The sequence below is a fragment of the Stomoxys calcitrans genome, chromosome 3 (genome assembly GCF_963082655.1).
Source record: "Stomoxys calcitrans chromosome 3, idStoCalc2.1, whole genome shotgun sequence".
Classification (NCBI taxonomy): domain Eukaryota; kingdom Metazoa; phylum Arthropoda; class Insecta; order Diptera; family Muscidae; genus Stomoxys; species Stomoxys calcitrans.
This window is the reverse complement of record NC_081554.1, coordinates 136,879,390-136,896,435: the sequence shown is the minus strand read 5'-3', so window position 1 is coordinate 136,896,435 and position 17,046 is coordinate 136,879,390. Positions and strand designations below refer to the sequence as shown.

Sequence of the window (17,046 nt, the reverse complement as noted above, 5' to 3'; positions counted from 1 at the left end):
TCGACCCATTGCGAAGGAGTTTCTCAGGATAAGTGTGACTTGGATGTTAGCACAATTACCGCAGATACTTCGAAATGCGAATCCAACATTGATAGTTCATTGAACCGCGAGAATACGTCTAATTCACAGTATGTTCCGGACACCAGCTTATGCTCTACTTTTGAACAAAGCCTAACAATTATAGAGGATCCTCTTAATATAAATTTGGTTACAGTCCCTCTCAAAGGCAAAGTCAAGAAAAGGCATTATTGCAAATTTTGCGGTTCATTGCAGACTCAGATTGGAAGGCATTTGCTTTTGAAACATAAGGCTGAGAGAGAAGTAAAAACTGCGAGCAGGTTGCCGGCAAAGAGTGATGAGCGTATGAAAATTTTGGCAAAATTGCGGAAAGAAGGTGATTTTATTCATAATACTAACAAAACTGCAAACACTGGCATTTTAATTTTACCAAGAAATCCACAAAAGAAGTTTGCGAAAAGTGCCACTGATTTGACTTGTTGTTGCACTTGTAAGGGCTTCTATTCCAAAATGAGTTTTCGACAACACCGGTATAACTGCCATAAAGTCAATAGGGCTAGAAAAAATAAGTTAACTATAGCAGCGGGTAAAGCACTAACTCAATTTTACCATCCAGCGGCCAGTCCAGTCCTAAGAACGAAGATTTTGCCAGTTCTCAATGACGACGTTGTAACCGATTCCATCAGGTTTGATGAACTCATAATAAAATATGGTAGGAGGATGGCCGAGAAGTACACGTCCCCCCACAATTACGAAATGATTCGTGCTCATTTGCGGTATTTAGGCAGGTTTAAACTTCAGGCTATGGCTTTAGATCATGAAATTACCGAATTAAAAGACGTCTTTAGGCCCCAAAAACATGATATGTGCATAGAGGCTATAAAAAAAGTAGCCAGTTGGAATGAGGAACGGCAATGGTATGATCATCCACAAGTGGCGATAATACTTTCGTCTTTAATAAAAAAATGTGCATATACATTGCAAGCGGAATATGTTAAAGATCTAGCGGAAGAAGATAAAAAGAAAACTGTCCGTGATTTTATCTTACTGTGGGAAGAAGAAGTACCTACGGTTATAAATAGAAAAGCCCTTGAAGACCAGAGCAACCAAAAGCGGATAAAAAAAGTTGTCCTGCCAACAAAAGAAGATATTAAGAAATTGTACTTTTATCTTAAAAACTTAGTGGCCGAATATATTTCGAAATTGACAAGCTTTGATATGGACAGTTACATCGAATTGAATAAATGTACTTTAGTGCTCATACAAATCTTTAACAGAAGAAGGGCTGGAGAACTTGAGCGCATCCAAATTGCTAACTATACCAACAAAGAAATTATAACAAACAGAATGGAGAAGGAGCTGCTGAGCAATTTATCTAATGAAGCAATATTTTTTGCAAGACAATATGCTAGGATTAACCTAAGAGGCAAACTAGGCCGCACTGTACCTGTGCTTCTTTGTCCTTTAACAGTTAAAGCAATTGATAAAATTTTAGAATACCGCAAAAAAGCAGGGATAACTATTAAAAACCCTTTTATATTCGCAAACCCGGTAGCTTCCAAAACATCCAACCAATACTTTCGTGCATGTACTTTGATTAGACAGTTTTCCACTGAATGCGGTGCAGAAATTCCGGAAAGTCTGCGTGGAACTAAATTGCGTAAACACATAGCCACTTATATGTCAATGATTAATGCAGAAGAGGCCTCTATTGATAAATTAGCCAACTTTTTGGGACATCATAAAGATATCCACAAAAACGTTTACCGAGCAACAATTCCAGAAGCTGAAGTAAATTGCGTGTCCCAAATTCTTATGGCAGCAATTGGTATTAGTGATAATGGCGTTAACGACAATGAAAGCGATGAAGATGCCGCAGACGACGAATGTGAAGGAGGTAACGTTGGTGATGAAGATAGTAGAGGTAACGTTGGCAACCAAGGTAATGGAGGTAACGAAGTGGATCTTGGTAATGGAGGCAATGTCGGTGATAGAGTTGACTTAGACGACCAGAGCAATGGGTATGATGCAGCAGTAATTGGCGATCAAAATATCATCACCTCTACCGTGGAAGATCAAAATGGAGATCCAGATTACATGCCAAAGAAGAAGAGAAGAAGTAGTAAGTTTTAACATTTTTCTGTCACCAACTTATAACTTAGTATTAAGATTGCCTTTCAAAAAATCTTTTCAGAAAAATATTTTAAATATTTTATCGATATTTTAATAAATTTTTAAATTTTTAGCTTCTCCCTATGGAAAAACGAAACGTCGGAGATGGACACCAATGGAGAAAGAAGTGCTGCGCAACGAGCTGGGAGATCTTGGAAGAATAAAAAAACTTCCTACCGTATTAGAATGCCTCAAATTAAAAAAAAAATACAATATTTTGGAGGGAAGAACCCCTCAGCAAATAAAATCTTTTATTGATAATCAAAAAAAGCCTTATAGGGACAAGGCCTAATGAGTGAATTTCGAATATTAATTTATTTCTTAATTGGTTTTATTTAAAAAACTATTGCTTCATTTACTAAAATTTAATTAATCGTTTTTTGTTTTGGATTTTTTTGTTTTGTTATGTGATTGCGCCAATAAATTTTTTGAATTCTTAAAATGTTCAAAGAAACTAGTCAAAATTATTTCTGCTTATTATATTTTTTTTTTGGTTTTAACGGACTACGCTATACTGACGGGAATTTGACAGTGTTAATTCAAAAACGGGGTTTTCAAACCACTGCAGTTGTTTTGCTGAAATTTGGGACAGTGAGTTGTGTTAGGCCTCCTTCGTAAATTTGGCTTAGATCGGTCCAGATTTGGATATAGCTGCCATAGACCGATCCTCCGATTTAGGGTCTTAGGCCCATAAAAGCCACATTTATTATCCGATTTTGCTAAAATTAGGGACAGTGAATTGTGTTAGGCCCTTCGACATCCTTCGTCAATTTGCCCTAGATCGGTCCAGATTATATAGGTGCCACATAGACTGATCCTCCGATTTTGCTGAAATTTGGGACAGTGGTTTGTGTTAGGCCCTTTGACATCCATCGTCAATTTGGCCCAATTGAATCTATCAACGGTGGTTGATAGGTTCAATAAATAAAATTACATGTGTTAAAAAAACTTTCTTCCCATTTTTAAAATATATTTACAGCAAGATTGCAATATATAAAATATGTTATTATTAATATATAAATAAGTAAAAAATTAATTAGTTTAGGATTAAGAATTAAGCAATAAAAAAGTTTTATTGCCTACAATTTTTAAAAATTGTAAAATTTTATGATCTTGCCCTAACAGGCAAAAAACTTGAAAATGAAAGTTTTACCTTGTAATGTTTATTAAATGGATGTCCTTCGAAAATAATAAAACCATTTAGGTCTATGGTAAGCTAAATCTCTATACACAAAATCGTCTTGCGACAGACTATCTGATTAGTGCATAGCACAAATAGGTACTTGGCAATTAACATGGTATATGAAATTTGTTATTACCATAAAAATGAATCTTTTCGCAAAAATATATATCGATTATGAAAAATATACCACCAATAATTTTGGGAATTATCGTTAATACAACACTCATAGAAATTTGTTAGTAAAATAAGCGACGATATTTGCTGTAATAACAGCAAAGCTGCTAAAAATGGGACAGCAATAATTTTTTGCTGAAACAGCAAACAATTTCTGCGATTCTCAGATAATAAAAAGTTGGTGCAAATGAAAAATGATAGAAAAAAAACATACCAAAGTGTTTAAAATTTTTTAACTTCTAAACTGACATTAGATCATTTACCATATATTAGACGTAAAACAACAAACAATCCCATGGCAGTCGTTTGTAAGTACCGGATTGACCCGATTGACATCAACAAAGGCTGCCGCCTCGGTGTATAACAAACTGCTACAACAACATTACACGTAATATACATTTTAGGAAATTTTAGTAGTACATTTTTTGTTAAAAAGCATAAATAAAACATTAGAATATATTTTATCAGCTGTCATTTGGAAGCGTAAAAAAGTTATACAATTGTTGAAAAGTAGAAAAAATTTACGCCCGAATACCCTTATAATAAAAAGATAAGACTTAATATAAAAATTTTTAATATATTTAGGCAGCAATCAACTTTTTATCTGACAACAGCAGTAACTGTTTCCTATTTTAGCAAGCAATTACTGCTGTTCTATTTTCTGTTATTTCAGCAAACATTTTTGCTTTTTATACCTATCACCGAAGGATGAGGGTATATTCATTTTGTCATTCCGTTTGCAACACATCGATATATCCATTTCCGACCCTACAAAGTATATATATTCTAGATCAGCGAAAAAATCTAAGACGATCTAGCCATGTACATTCGTCTGTCTGTTGAAATCACACGACAGTCTTCAAAAAAAGAGATATTGAGCTAAAATTTTGCACAGGTTCTTTTTTTGTCCATAAGCGGTTAAGTTCGAAGATGGGCTATATCGGACTATATCTTGATATAGCCCCCATATAGACCGATCCGCCGATTTAGGGTTTAAGGCCCATAAAAGCCACATTTATTATCCGATTTTGCTGAAATTTGGGACAGTGAGTTTTGTTAGGCCCTTCGTCATCCTTCGTCAGATTTGGATATAGCTGCCATATAGACCGATCGGCCGATTTAGGGTCTTAGGCCCATAAAAGCCACATTTATTATCCGATTTTGCTGAAATTCGAGACAGTGGGTTTTGTTGGCCCCTTCGACATCCTTCGTCAATTTTGACCAGATCGGTGCAGATTTGGATATAGCTGCCATATAGACCGATCCTCCGATTTAGGGTCTTAGGCCCATAAAAGCCACATTTATTATCCAATTTTGCTGAAATTTGGGACAGTGAGTTTTGTTAGGCCCTTCGACGTCCTTCGTCAATTTGGCCTAGATCGGTCCATATTTGGATATAGTTGCCATATAGACCGATCCTCCGATTTAGGGTCTTAGGCCCATAAAAGCCACATTTATTATCCGATTTTGCTGAAATTTGGGACAGTGAGTTTTGTTAGGCCCTTCGACATCCTTCGTCAATTTTGCCTAGATCGGTCCAGATTTGGATATAGCTGCCATATAGACCGATCCTCCGATTTAGGGTCTTAGGCCTACAAAAGCCACATTTTTTATCCGATTTTGCTGAAATTTGGGACAGTGAGTTGTGTTAGACCCGCCGACATCCTTCGTCAATTTGCCCTAGTTCTGTCCAGATTTGGATATAGGTGCCATAGACCGATCCTCCGATTTAGGGTCTTAGGCCCATAAAAGCCACATTTATTATTCGATTTTTGTGGAATTTGGGACAGTGAGTTGTGTTAGGCCCCTCGACATCCTTCCTCAATTTGGCCCCAATCGGTCTAGATTTGGATATAGCTGCCATATAGACCGATCCGCCGATTAAGGGGTCTTCGGCCCATAAAAGCCACATTTAATATCCGATTTTGCTGAAATTTGGGACAGTGAGTTGTGTTAGACCCGCCGACATCCTTCGTCAATTTGGCTCAGATCGGCCCAGATTTGGATATAGCTGCCATAGACCGATCCTCCGATTTAGGGTCTTAGGCCCATAAAAGCCACATTTAATATCCGATTTTGCTGAAATTCGGGACAGTGAGTTGTGTTAGGCCCTTGGACATCCTTCGTCAATTTGGCCTAGATCGGTTCAGATTATATAGGTGCCATATAGACCGATCCTCCGATTCAGGGTCTTAGGCCCATAAAAGCCGCATTCATTATCCGATTTTGCTGAAATTTGGGGTAGTGGTTTGTGTTAGGCCCCTTGACATCCATAGTCAATTTGGCCCAGATCGATTCAGATTTGGATATAGCTGCCATATAGACCGATCCTCCGATTTGGGGTCTTAGGCCCATAAATGGCGCATTTATTGTCCGATGTCGCCGAAATTTGGGACATAAAGTTAAGTTAAACTTCTTGACATAGTTCTGCATTATGGCACAGATCGGTCAAGATTTGGATGTAGCTGCCATATAGACCGATTTCTTGAATTAATATTTTGGGCCCATAAAAGGCGCAATTTATTGTCCGATGATGCCGAAATTTGGGATAAAGAGTTGAGTTATGCCCCTCCACATATTTCTGCAATTTGGTCTAGACCGATCAAGATTTGCATATAGCTGCCTTATAGACCGATATTTCGATTTAAAGTCTTGGTCCCAAAAAAATATATATATTATAATCCGATTTAACTGAAATTCGGCACATTGACTTATGTTAGGTTTTTCGACATCCATGTATAGCTACTAAAAAGACCAAAATATTGTTATACAAAATTGAACAATAACTTGTACTTATTAGTATTTGGTCCAAATCGGATCTTATTTCGATATTACTGCTATAGTATATAAGGTATGCAATTTTCACTGGATTTTGATGAAAGGTGGTTTACATATATACCGGAGGTAGTGGGTATCCAAAGTTCGGCCCGGCCGAACTTAACGTCTTTTTACTTGTTTAATAACAAATTTCTATTAGTGTAGCTATTTCTGCTATTATAACAAGATGTTTACGATTTTAGAATAGCAGATTGACTGCTGAAAATCCTTTTGCTGTTGTTTGCTGAAAATATCTGCTGCTCCTTTTATGGATGGAAGGCACATTTAAATACAATATGCTAAACTTCATGCAACATATAATTAAAATTTTCACACAATTCTCCTCTTTGTGGAGCTATTTGACAGACTACGCTGACCAAAAAGCATATAATGTACCCATTCTTTAAGGATTGAGCCAGAGTTCTTAATGCTTCCATACTGTATGTATTGGGCGATTTAAAGATACTTAGCGAAAATCGCACAAAACTCGAGTAATAATTTAATTTTATGCAAGTCATTAGGGTTTTCCTTCTCAAGTTATACACTTAAAGAAACAAGTTTGCTGATATTAGCAAACATTGTCTGCTGATTCAAAATTAGTATTTTTAACCTTTGAAGGAAACCGTTTCAAATTTTTCAATTTCTTAATGGTAGTTGCTTTACATTAATGTTTGTTTTTGCAATTTTTAAGCGTAAATTTTTTGTTCAAAAGCATAAAGCAACTAATTTTAGTATATATTTTGTCTCCTGTTATTCGAAATCGTTAAAAATTATCCACTTGTGGAAAATTGAAAGAAGAATTTCGCTAAATACCTTTAAAATAAAAAGATACGATGTAATGTACAAGTTTTTGAAGCACTCACGAAATTTTTTGTCTATTTTAAACTTTTTGCGATGTGAAAACAGCAGAAAATTCAAAAAAAGGTTACAACTGTCCCATTCTAAGCAGATTTTCTGCTATTACAGCAAAAATGTTTCCTGTTTTTACTAAAAAATTTTTATGAGTGTATATAAGGATCAAACATTTTTAAAAAATCGAACCACAGATGGGAGAAACGTGCATTTGGTCCTATATTCTCTAGCATTGGAGCTGGAGCTCTGAAACTACACACATCCGCACTATGACCGCCTTGTTGAGTTACAAATTCGAACATTTAGGTAAAAAAAAATATATATGTATGTATAGTAGTACGACAAACCTTACTCACATTGGTGTTAAGAAACACGTATATATTATTACTACACTTGGTACTATTTGGCGCATTATTATGGAGGGTGCTACAACTCTGAAGTTTTATTGACAGATACACTACGACATCATAAAATGGGGTTTCGGAATTCGCACATGTTTGAGTGGCCGTACAAAACTTCTTGTGCAGATTTCCTGTCGACATAATCTGTTGTAAAACAAATGATTCGTTTAAGACTTTGTTTTGAAACTTATCAAAAGAAGTTGCAACTGTAAATAAAAGCCGTATTTAAATGAAAATCTCCAAAAACAAAACAATAACAAAATTATGATTTTCAAACATCCATCTGTAATAGGGACCTGTACAATATGTTTTGATGACGTTTATTGGTCTCAATAAGTTCAACACAGGTAATCATCCAGAGCAAACGGAAAGAGTCGAATTCTGAAATTTGGCACATATTTCGATGTCTGTCTTTACATATAACTGCACTGAGCCAATCTAAACGACTTTTTTTTCAACGAAAACGTTGGTAAGTAATGGCCGGTACTATTTTCACCTTTTGTAGCAATTTTTCGCTACCTTTTATATTAGACTCTAGCTTTATATTGTAATATAAGGTATTTCCATTTATAGACATATTTACTTACAGAGAAAACCAGAAAAACTTTTGACAAATTACCATTTTCATTCATGATTTCCTCTTTTAAAACAAGATTACACCAAAGAATAGCGAACGCAGTACCAACCTTAAGCAGAACAAGTAAAAGCGTGCTAAGTTCGGCCTGGCCGAATCTTATATACCCTCCACCATGGAGCGCATTTGTCAGTTCTTTTCCCGGCATCCTTCTTAGGCAAAAAATTATATAAGAAAAGAAAGAAAGAAAAATCTGCTATTAAAGCGATATCAAGATATGATCCGGTTTAGACAACAATTAAATTATATGTTGGAGACCTGTGTAAAATGTCAGCCAATTCGAATAAGAATTGCGCCCTTTGGGGGCTCAAAAAGTAAAATAGAGAGATCGATTTATATAGGAGCTGTATCGGGCTATAGACCGATTCAGACCATAATAAACACGTATGTTGATGGTCATGAGAGAATCCGTCGTACAAAATTTCAGGCAAATCGGATAAGAATTGCGCTCTCTAGAGGCCCAAGAAGTCAAAACCCAAGATCGGTTTATATGGCAGCTACATCAGGTTATGGACCGATTTGACCCATACTTGGCACAGTTCTTGGATATCATAACAAAACACGTGGTGCAAAATTTCATTCTAATCGGATAAGAATTGCGCACTCTAGAGCCTCTAGAGCCCCAAGAAGTCAAGACCCAAGATCGGTTTATATGACAGGTATACCAGGTAATGGCCCGAATTAAACCATACTTAGCACAGTTTTTAGAAGTGATTCTAAAACACTATGTGCAAAATTTCAGTCTAGTCGGATGAGAATTGCGCCCTCTAGAGGCTCAAGAAGTCAAGACCCAATATCGGTTTATATGGCAGCTATATCAGGTTATGGACCGATTTGAACCACACTTGGCACAGTTATTGGATATCATAACGAAACACGTAGTGCAAAATTTCATTCCAATCGGATACGAATTGCGCACTCTAGAGACTCAAGAAGTCAAGACCCAAGATCGGTTTATATGGCAGCTGTATCAGGTTATGGACCGATGTGAACCATACTTGGTACAGTTATTGGATATCATAGCAAAACACGTCGTGCAAAATTTCATTCAAATCGGAGAAGAATTGCGCACTCTAGAGGCTGAAGAAGTCAAGACTCAAGATCGGTTTATATAGCAGGTATATCAGGTTATGAACCGATGTGAACAATATTTGGCACAGTTGTTGGATATCATAACAAAACACTTCGTGCAAAATTTCATCCCAATTGGGTAAGAATTGCGCACTCTAGAGGCTCAAGAAGTCAAGGCCCAAGATCAGTTTATATGACAGCTTTATAAGGTTATGAACCGATTTGAACCATACTTCGCACAGTTGTTGGATATCATAATAAAACACGTCGTGCAAAATTTCATTCCAATCGGATAGGAATTGCGCACTCTAGAGGTTCAAGAAGTCAAGACCCCAGATCGGTTTATATGGCAGCTATATCAGGTTATGGACCGATTTGAAACATACTTGGCACAATTGGTGGATATAATAACGAAACACGTCGTGCAAAATTTCATTCCAATCGGATAAGAATTGCGCACTCTAGAGGCTCAAGAAGTCAAGACCCAAGATCGGTTTATATGGCAGCTATATCAGGTTATGGACCGATTTAAACCATACATAGCACAGTTGCTGGATATCATAACAAAACATATCGTGCAAAATTTCATCCCAATCGGATAAGAATTGCGCACTCTAGAGGCTCAAGAAGTCAAGACCCAAGATCGGTTTATATGGCAGCTATATCAAAACATGGACCGCTATGGCCCATTTACAATACCAACCGACCTACACTAATAAAAAGTATTTGTGCAAAATTTCAAGCGGCTAGCTTTACTCCTTCGGAAGTTAGCGTGCTTTCGACAGACAGACGGACGGACGGACGGACGGACAGACGGACGGACATGGCTAGATCGACACAAAATTTCACGACGATCAAGAATATATATACTTTATGGGGTCTCAGACGAATATTTCGAGTAGTTACAAACAGAATGACGAATTTAGTATACCCCCCATCTTATGGTGGAGGGTATAAAAAGCTCTACTTTGCCAACAGTGATATGAGGGAGATAGGAGTATGAAATATAAAAGAAAGCACAAAATATAATATAAATATGCATGCCATAAGTGGTAGGGAACGTACTCTTGGCGCTTTCTTTACAGAGTAAACTAGATCTTTGAAATTGTATATTTAGGTTTACTTTAACCTTATATCTAAATAATAAAGAGTAACAAAGCGATTTTTTGAAGTTCGAACGCACATTTATTGCTTTGGCATTTGGCTGACATTTAACACACAGCTGCACTACGGCAATCTGAAATAAATGATCGAAAATTTTTTTAGAAAAACTAATAGTTAAGTGCTACAAAGTGGAAATACGGTCATAAAATTTGTGGGAAAAACCCCATTTTGTAGAATAATACATTTTTAGTATGGTATGGCACTATTTGCACTCAATCAAGTACGTCATTTTCGTATTAAATATACAAAAACTTGCGACTTAAAACATATTATTCCTTTTGCACCAATAGCTTACGAGTTTGAGTTTCAAACTTGGATCATATGATCTTATTTTAAACTCAGTACGAGAGAAAGGAACCAAATTTACAGCATCTTACTTTATATAGCTAAAACTTAGGTTTACTGTTGAGTTAAGGAAGAAAAAAATTAACCACAAATCGGAGAAATTAATATTTTGTTTCGGTTAGAGTTAAGTAATATAACACTCAGATAAACCAATATAATACCTTAATTCCTTTTGAAATAAATTTCGTGTCATTGCTTTGATTTTCACAGTGACTTAGTACCTACCTATACATGCCAAGTATGGTCTGAATTGGTCATTAACTTGATAAGCCCCCATATTAACTAATTGCTCAAATTGCCTTTGTAATAACCTGGAGGGCGCAATTCTTTTTCGAACTGCCTGTCAATACATACAGAATTGATGTTCTGTTGTGACTTCCTACATTCATAGACTGCAATATATATTTCTGGCCTGATGAAAATGCAAATATTTATCATCAAAAAGGGTTTTATTGTTTTCCAAAGTATTCTCCAGTATGATTTATACATTTTGCATGCGGTCAAACCAATTGTCGAAGCACTTTTTCCACTCCGATTGAGAGACTATCAAAACATGGTTATTAAACGCTTCAACAGCATCTTGTAACGAAAATCATTAACCACGCATTTTTCCTTAACGTGTGGAAATAAAAAGAAATAATTTGTGCGAAGTCAGGGCTGTATGGCGGATGACCCAGTCAAAAAGCCGCTGGTTTGGGCCGATGTGTGAGAGATCACGTTGTCATGGTGAAAAATGACTCGTCTTCTCTTGTACGTCTTTCAAAATTCCCCGAAGACTTAAGGCAAACATACTGTGGTGTGACAGTTTTGCCGCAGAATCAGACGACCATTTGCTTCGAAGTGCTTCTACCACGAACAACTTTCGTTGGATTTTGGTGTATAGGTAGGTACTAAACGTCTTTTGAAGCAGCGCGACCGTATTTTTCAACCTTTCAATACCAGACTTTTTTTAGCGATTGTCAGATTGTGCGGGTTTCAAGAAGAACAGACCTTATTTACGGCTAGGTGTTCATGCAATAGCGAATGTATGTTGGTGGGAGTAATGACCAAGGATGCCTCTTTCTCACGGTGTATCACATGGCAATCTTGCATTTTCAGTTCACGCACGGCATGAATGTTCTCAGGTGCAACGGCGGTGTTTAGACAATTGAAGTCATAAACCAGTTTTTATACCCTCCACCATAAGATGGGGGATATACTAATTTCGTCATTCTGTTTGTAACTACTCGAAATATTCGTCTGAGACCCCATAAAGTATATATATTCTTGATCGTCGTGACATTTTATGTCGATCTAGCCATGTCCGTCCGTCTGTCTGTCCGTCCGTCCGTCCGTCCGTCCGTCTGTCTGTCCGTCCGTCCGTCCGTCCGTCCGTCTGTCTGTCGAAAGCACGCTAACTTCCGAAGGAGTAAAGCTAGCCGCTTGAAATTTTGCACAAATACTTCTTATTAGTGTAGGTCGGTTGGTATTGTAAATGGGCCATATCGGTCCATGTTTTGATATAGCTGCCATATAAACCGATCTTGGGTCTTGACTTCTTGATCCTCTAGAGTGCGCAATTCTTATCCGATCAGAATGAAATTTTGCACGACGTGTTTTGTTATGATATCCAACAACTGTGCCAAGTATAGTTCAAATCGGTCCATAACCTGATATAGCTGCCATATAAACCGATCTTGGGTCTTGACTTCTTGAGCCTCTAGCGTGCGCAATTCTTATCCGATCAGAATTAAATTTTGCACGACGTGTTTTGTTATTATATCCACCAATTGTGCCAAGTATGGTTCAAATCGGTTCATAACCTGATATAGATGCCATATAAACCGATCTTGGGTCTTGACTTCTTGAGCCTCTAGAGTGCGCAATTCTTATCCGATTGGAATGAAATTTTGCAAGACGTATTTTGTTATGATATCCAACAACTGCGCCAAGTATAGTTCAAATCGGTCCATAACCTGATATAGCTGCCATATAAACCGATCTTGGGTCTTGACTTCTTGAGCCTCTAGCGTGCGCAATTCTTATCCGATCAGAATGAAATTTTGCACGACGTGTTTTGTTATGATACCCAACAATTGTGCCAAGTATGGTTCAAATCGGTTCATAACCTGATATAGCTGCCATATAAACCGATCTTGGGTCTTGACTTCTTGAGCCTCTAGAGGGCACAATTCTTATCCGATTTGAATGAATTTTTGCACGAAGTATTTTGTTATGATATCCAACAACTGTGCCAAGTATGGTTCAAATCGGTCCATAACCTGATATAGCTGTCATATAAACAGATCTGGGGATTTGACTTCTTGAGCTTTTAGAGGGCGCAATTCCTATCCGATTTGGCTGAAATTTTGCATGATGTATTTTATTTTTACTTTCAACAACTGTGTCAAATAAAGTACAAGTCGGTTCATAACCTGATATGGCTGCCATATAAACCGATCTGGGATCTTGACTTCTTGACCCTTAGAGGTCGCAATTATTATCCGATATGCCTGAAATTTTGTACGACGGATCCTCTCATGACCATCAACAAACGTGTTTATTATGGTCTGAATCGGTCTATAGCCCGATACAGATCCCATATATATCGTTCTCTCTATTTTACTTCGTGAGCCCCAATGGGCGCAATTCTTATACGAATTGGCTGAAATTTTACACAGGTCTCCATCATATAATTTAATTGTGGTCCGAACCGGACCATATCTTGATATCGTTTTAATAGTAGAGCAACTCTTTTCTTATATCCTTTTTTGCCTAAGAAGAGATGCCGGGAAAAGAACTCGACAAATGCGATCCACGGTGGAGGGTATATAAGATTCGGCCCGGCCGAACATAGCACGCTTTTACTTGTTCATAATGGTATAGGATTGTGCTTCACCGCCCTATAAAGATTAAAGATCATAAATGCACTCTTGTCGTGATAAACCTCGTCTAATGTTGTGAAAACTTATAGAGAGTTCACGAGTTGATGAATGGTTGATGTGTCTTTGGGTAAAAAGTAGGAATGTAGTACTCAGTAAGCTGTTGTGACATAGGAGTACAATGTTGGTGAATAAAAATGAAATTAACGCCGCTGAAGTTATATAAAAGTGGCAACGCTAGAAATAAAAAATTTGCCAGACGTGGTTATGTCGTCAAAACATACCGTTGGCAGAGGAAAAATGTAAACCCTGGGCTCAAAACATACAAATGTCGTCGAAACAACCATTTGAACGAAAAAATGGGCTGAAAACATTCGATTTACATATATATATATATATATATATATATATATATATATATATATATATATATATATATATATATATATATATATATATATATATATATATATATATATATATATATATATATATATATATATATATATATATACATATATATATATGTATCTTGAGCCTCTAGAGAGCGCAATTTTCATCCGATTTGGCACAAAATTGTACAACGGCTCCCACCATGGCCTTCAACATACGTGTGGAATATGGTCAGTATCGATCTATAGCTTGATACAACTCCTATATAAACCGATCTCCCAATTTCGCTTCTTGAGCCCCGAATTGGACTATAACTTGATATAGCTGCTCCTCCGTCCTTATTCATTATACTTGCTTGCCTAAAAACAGATACTGCGCAAAGATCTCGACAGATGCAACCATGGTGGAGGGTATATAAGATCGGCCCGGCCGAACTTACTACGCTCTTACTTGTTTTTTTTTTACCTACCACTATAGGATGAGGGTATTCTAATTTAGTTTCCGTTTGTAACACATCGAAAGTACATATATTCTACATCGTCTCGACGTTCTAAGTCGATCTAGCCTTGTCCGTCCGTCCGTTTGTCGACATCACGACAGTCTTGTATGTAGTCTTCCGGTTATAAACCCAAATCGGTTTATAACCTGATATAGCTCCCATATAAATCGATCAACCGATTTGACTTCTTGAGTTCTTACGACCCGCAATTTTTTCCATCTCCCGATTAGGGTTTCGAAACGGCGAAATTCGAAATGGCTAAAATTTTGCATATGTCGTTTTACTATGACTTCAAACAACTGTTCTAAGTATGATCTAAATCGGTATATAACCTGATATAGCTGCCATACAAACCATCTCCCAGTTTGACTTTTAGAGTCTCTGGAGGTCGGAATTATTACTCGATTTGCCTGAAATTTTGGAGGTGGTGTTTTTCTATGACTGTTGTTTTTTTATTCGAAAAAGTTTGACGTCTTCATATGTGTGCAAAATTTCATAAAATCGGTTCAGATTTAGATATACCTCCCATATATATCTTTCATATGGACATTAAAGGCTGTAGCGGGCACAATTTTTGCCCGATGTTTACAAAATTTAGCGTGAGTTGTTTTATTTAAAGTCCCAATGCGAGTACAAAATTTCATACAAATCGGTCTAGATTAAGACATAGCTCCCATATATTTCTTTTATCCAATATGGTCTTTTAAGGCTGTAGAAGCCACTATTTTAGTTCAATCTTAACAAGATGTAGTACGAGGTGTTTTATTTGACGTCTTGAAACTTAACCGAATTTTATGAAATTTTGCACACAAAATTTCATAAAATTCGGTTTAGATTTAAAAATAGGTCCCCGAATATCTTTCATCAGAAATAGACTTTAGCCTGTAGAAACCACAATTTTCGTCCGATCTCGCATGAGTCGTTTTATTTGACGTTCAAATACGAGCGCAAAATTTCATTAAAATCGGTCCTGATTTAGATATCTCCAACTTATGTATTTTATCCGATATGGACTTTTAAGGCAGTAAAAGCCATAATTTTGGTCACATCTCTACAAAATAGGGTGTGAAGTTCTATTTGACGTCCCAGTATGTGTCATCAAAATTGGCGCAGGTTTCAATATAACTCCCATATAATCTTTTATCCGCTATGGCCTTTTAAGGATGTGGAAATCCAAATTTGTTGTCCTATAGTAGGAAAGGTTCATTTGATATATCGATAGCTATCCAAATTAAAGTCTGACTAGATATCGCGATAAGTTGTATATATTGTATAAAAAGTACTACGTACACCAGGTGGTGTAGGGTATTATATAGTCAGCTCCGCCCGACTTTTGCCTTTCCTTACTGGTTTTTATTTTATTTTTATACCCACCTCCGAAGGATGGGGTATATTCATTTTGACATTCCGTTTGCAACACATCGAAATATCCATTTCCGACCCTATAAAGTATATATATTCTTGATCAACGTAAAAATCTAAGACGATCTAGACATGTCCGTCCGTATGTCCGTCTGTCTGTTGAAATCACGCTCTTCAAAAATAGAGATATTGAGCTGAAACTTTGCGCAGACTCTTTTTTTGTCCATAAGCAGGTTAAGTTCGAAGATGGGCTATATCGGACTATGTCTTGATATACCCCCCATATAGACCGATCGGCCGATATAGGGTCTTAGGCCCATAAAAGCCACGTTTATTATCCGATTTTGCTGAAATTCGGGACAGAGAGTTGTGTTAGGCCCCCGAACGTCCTTCGTCAATTGGTTCAGATCGGTCCAGATTTGGATATAGCTGCCATATAGACCGATCCTACGATTTAGGGTCTTAGGCCCAAAAGAGCCACATTTAGTATCCGATTTTTGATGAAATTTGGGACAGTGAGTTGTGTCAAGCCCTTCGACTTACTTCTTAACTTTGGTCCAGATCGTTCGAGATACGGAGTGAAAGGTGGTTTACATAAAGGGTGATTTTTTTGAGGTTAGGATTTTCATGCATTAGTATTTGACAGATCACGTGGGATTTCAGACATGGTGTCAAAGAGAAAGATGCTCAGTATGCTTTGACATTTCATCATGAATAGACTTACTAACGAGCAACGCTTGCAAATCATTGAATTTTATTACCAAAATCAGTGTTCGGTTCGAAATGTGTTCATTCACCGTAACGTTGCGTCCAACAGCATCTTTGAAAAAATACGGTCCAATGATTCCACCAGCGTACAAACCACACCAAACAGTGCATTTTTCGGGATGCATGGGCAGTTCTTGAACGGCTTCTGGTTGCTCTTCACTCCAAATGCGGCAATTTTGCTTATTTACGTAGCCATTCAACCAGAAATGAGCCTCATCGCTGAACAAAATTTGTCAAAATTTGTACACATTTCGAACCGAACACTGATTTTGGTAATAAAATTCAATGATTTGCAAGCGTTGCTCGTTAGTAAGTCTATTCATGATGAAATG

The 17,046-nt window shown here is 37.0% G+C and overlaps 1 protein-coding gene across 1 annotated transcript; it reads left to right on the top strand.

The window, feature by feature from the left end:
• Positions 1-463: 463 nt before the first annotated feature.
• On the top strand, positions 464-2,600 carry LOC131995932 (uncharacterized). Its single transcript, XM_059365251.1, has 2 exons — positions 464-2,140; positions 2,265-2,600. Exons 1-2 carry the CDS (start codon positions 529-531, stop codon positions 2,480-2,482), a joined length of 1,830 nt encoding a protein of 609 aa, XP_059221234.1. The 5' UTR covers positions 464-528; the 3' UTR covers positions 2,483-2,600.
• The last annotated feature ends 14,446 nt before the right edge of the window (positions 2,601-17,046 follow it).

Excerpts from the sequence above, each read along its gene's own strand:
- LOC131995932 (XM_059365251.1), top strand. The coding sequence starts at position 529 with ATGAGTTTTCGACAACACCGGTATAACTGCCATAAAGTCAATAGGGCT. Across the intron at positions 2,141-2,264 it reads AAAGAAGAAGAGAAGAAGTA|CTTCTCCCTATGGAAAAACG; the intron begins GTAAGTTTTAAC and ends TTAAATTTTTAG.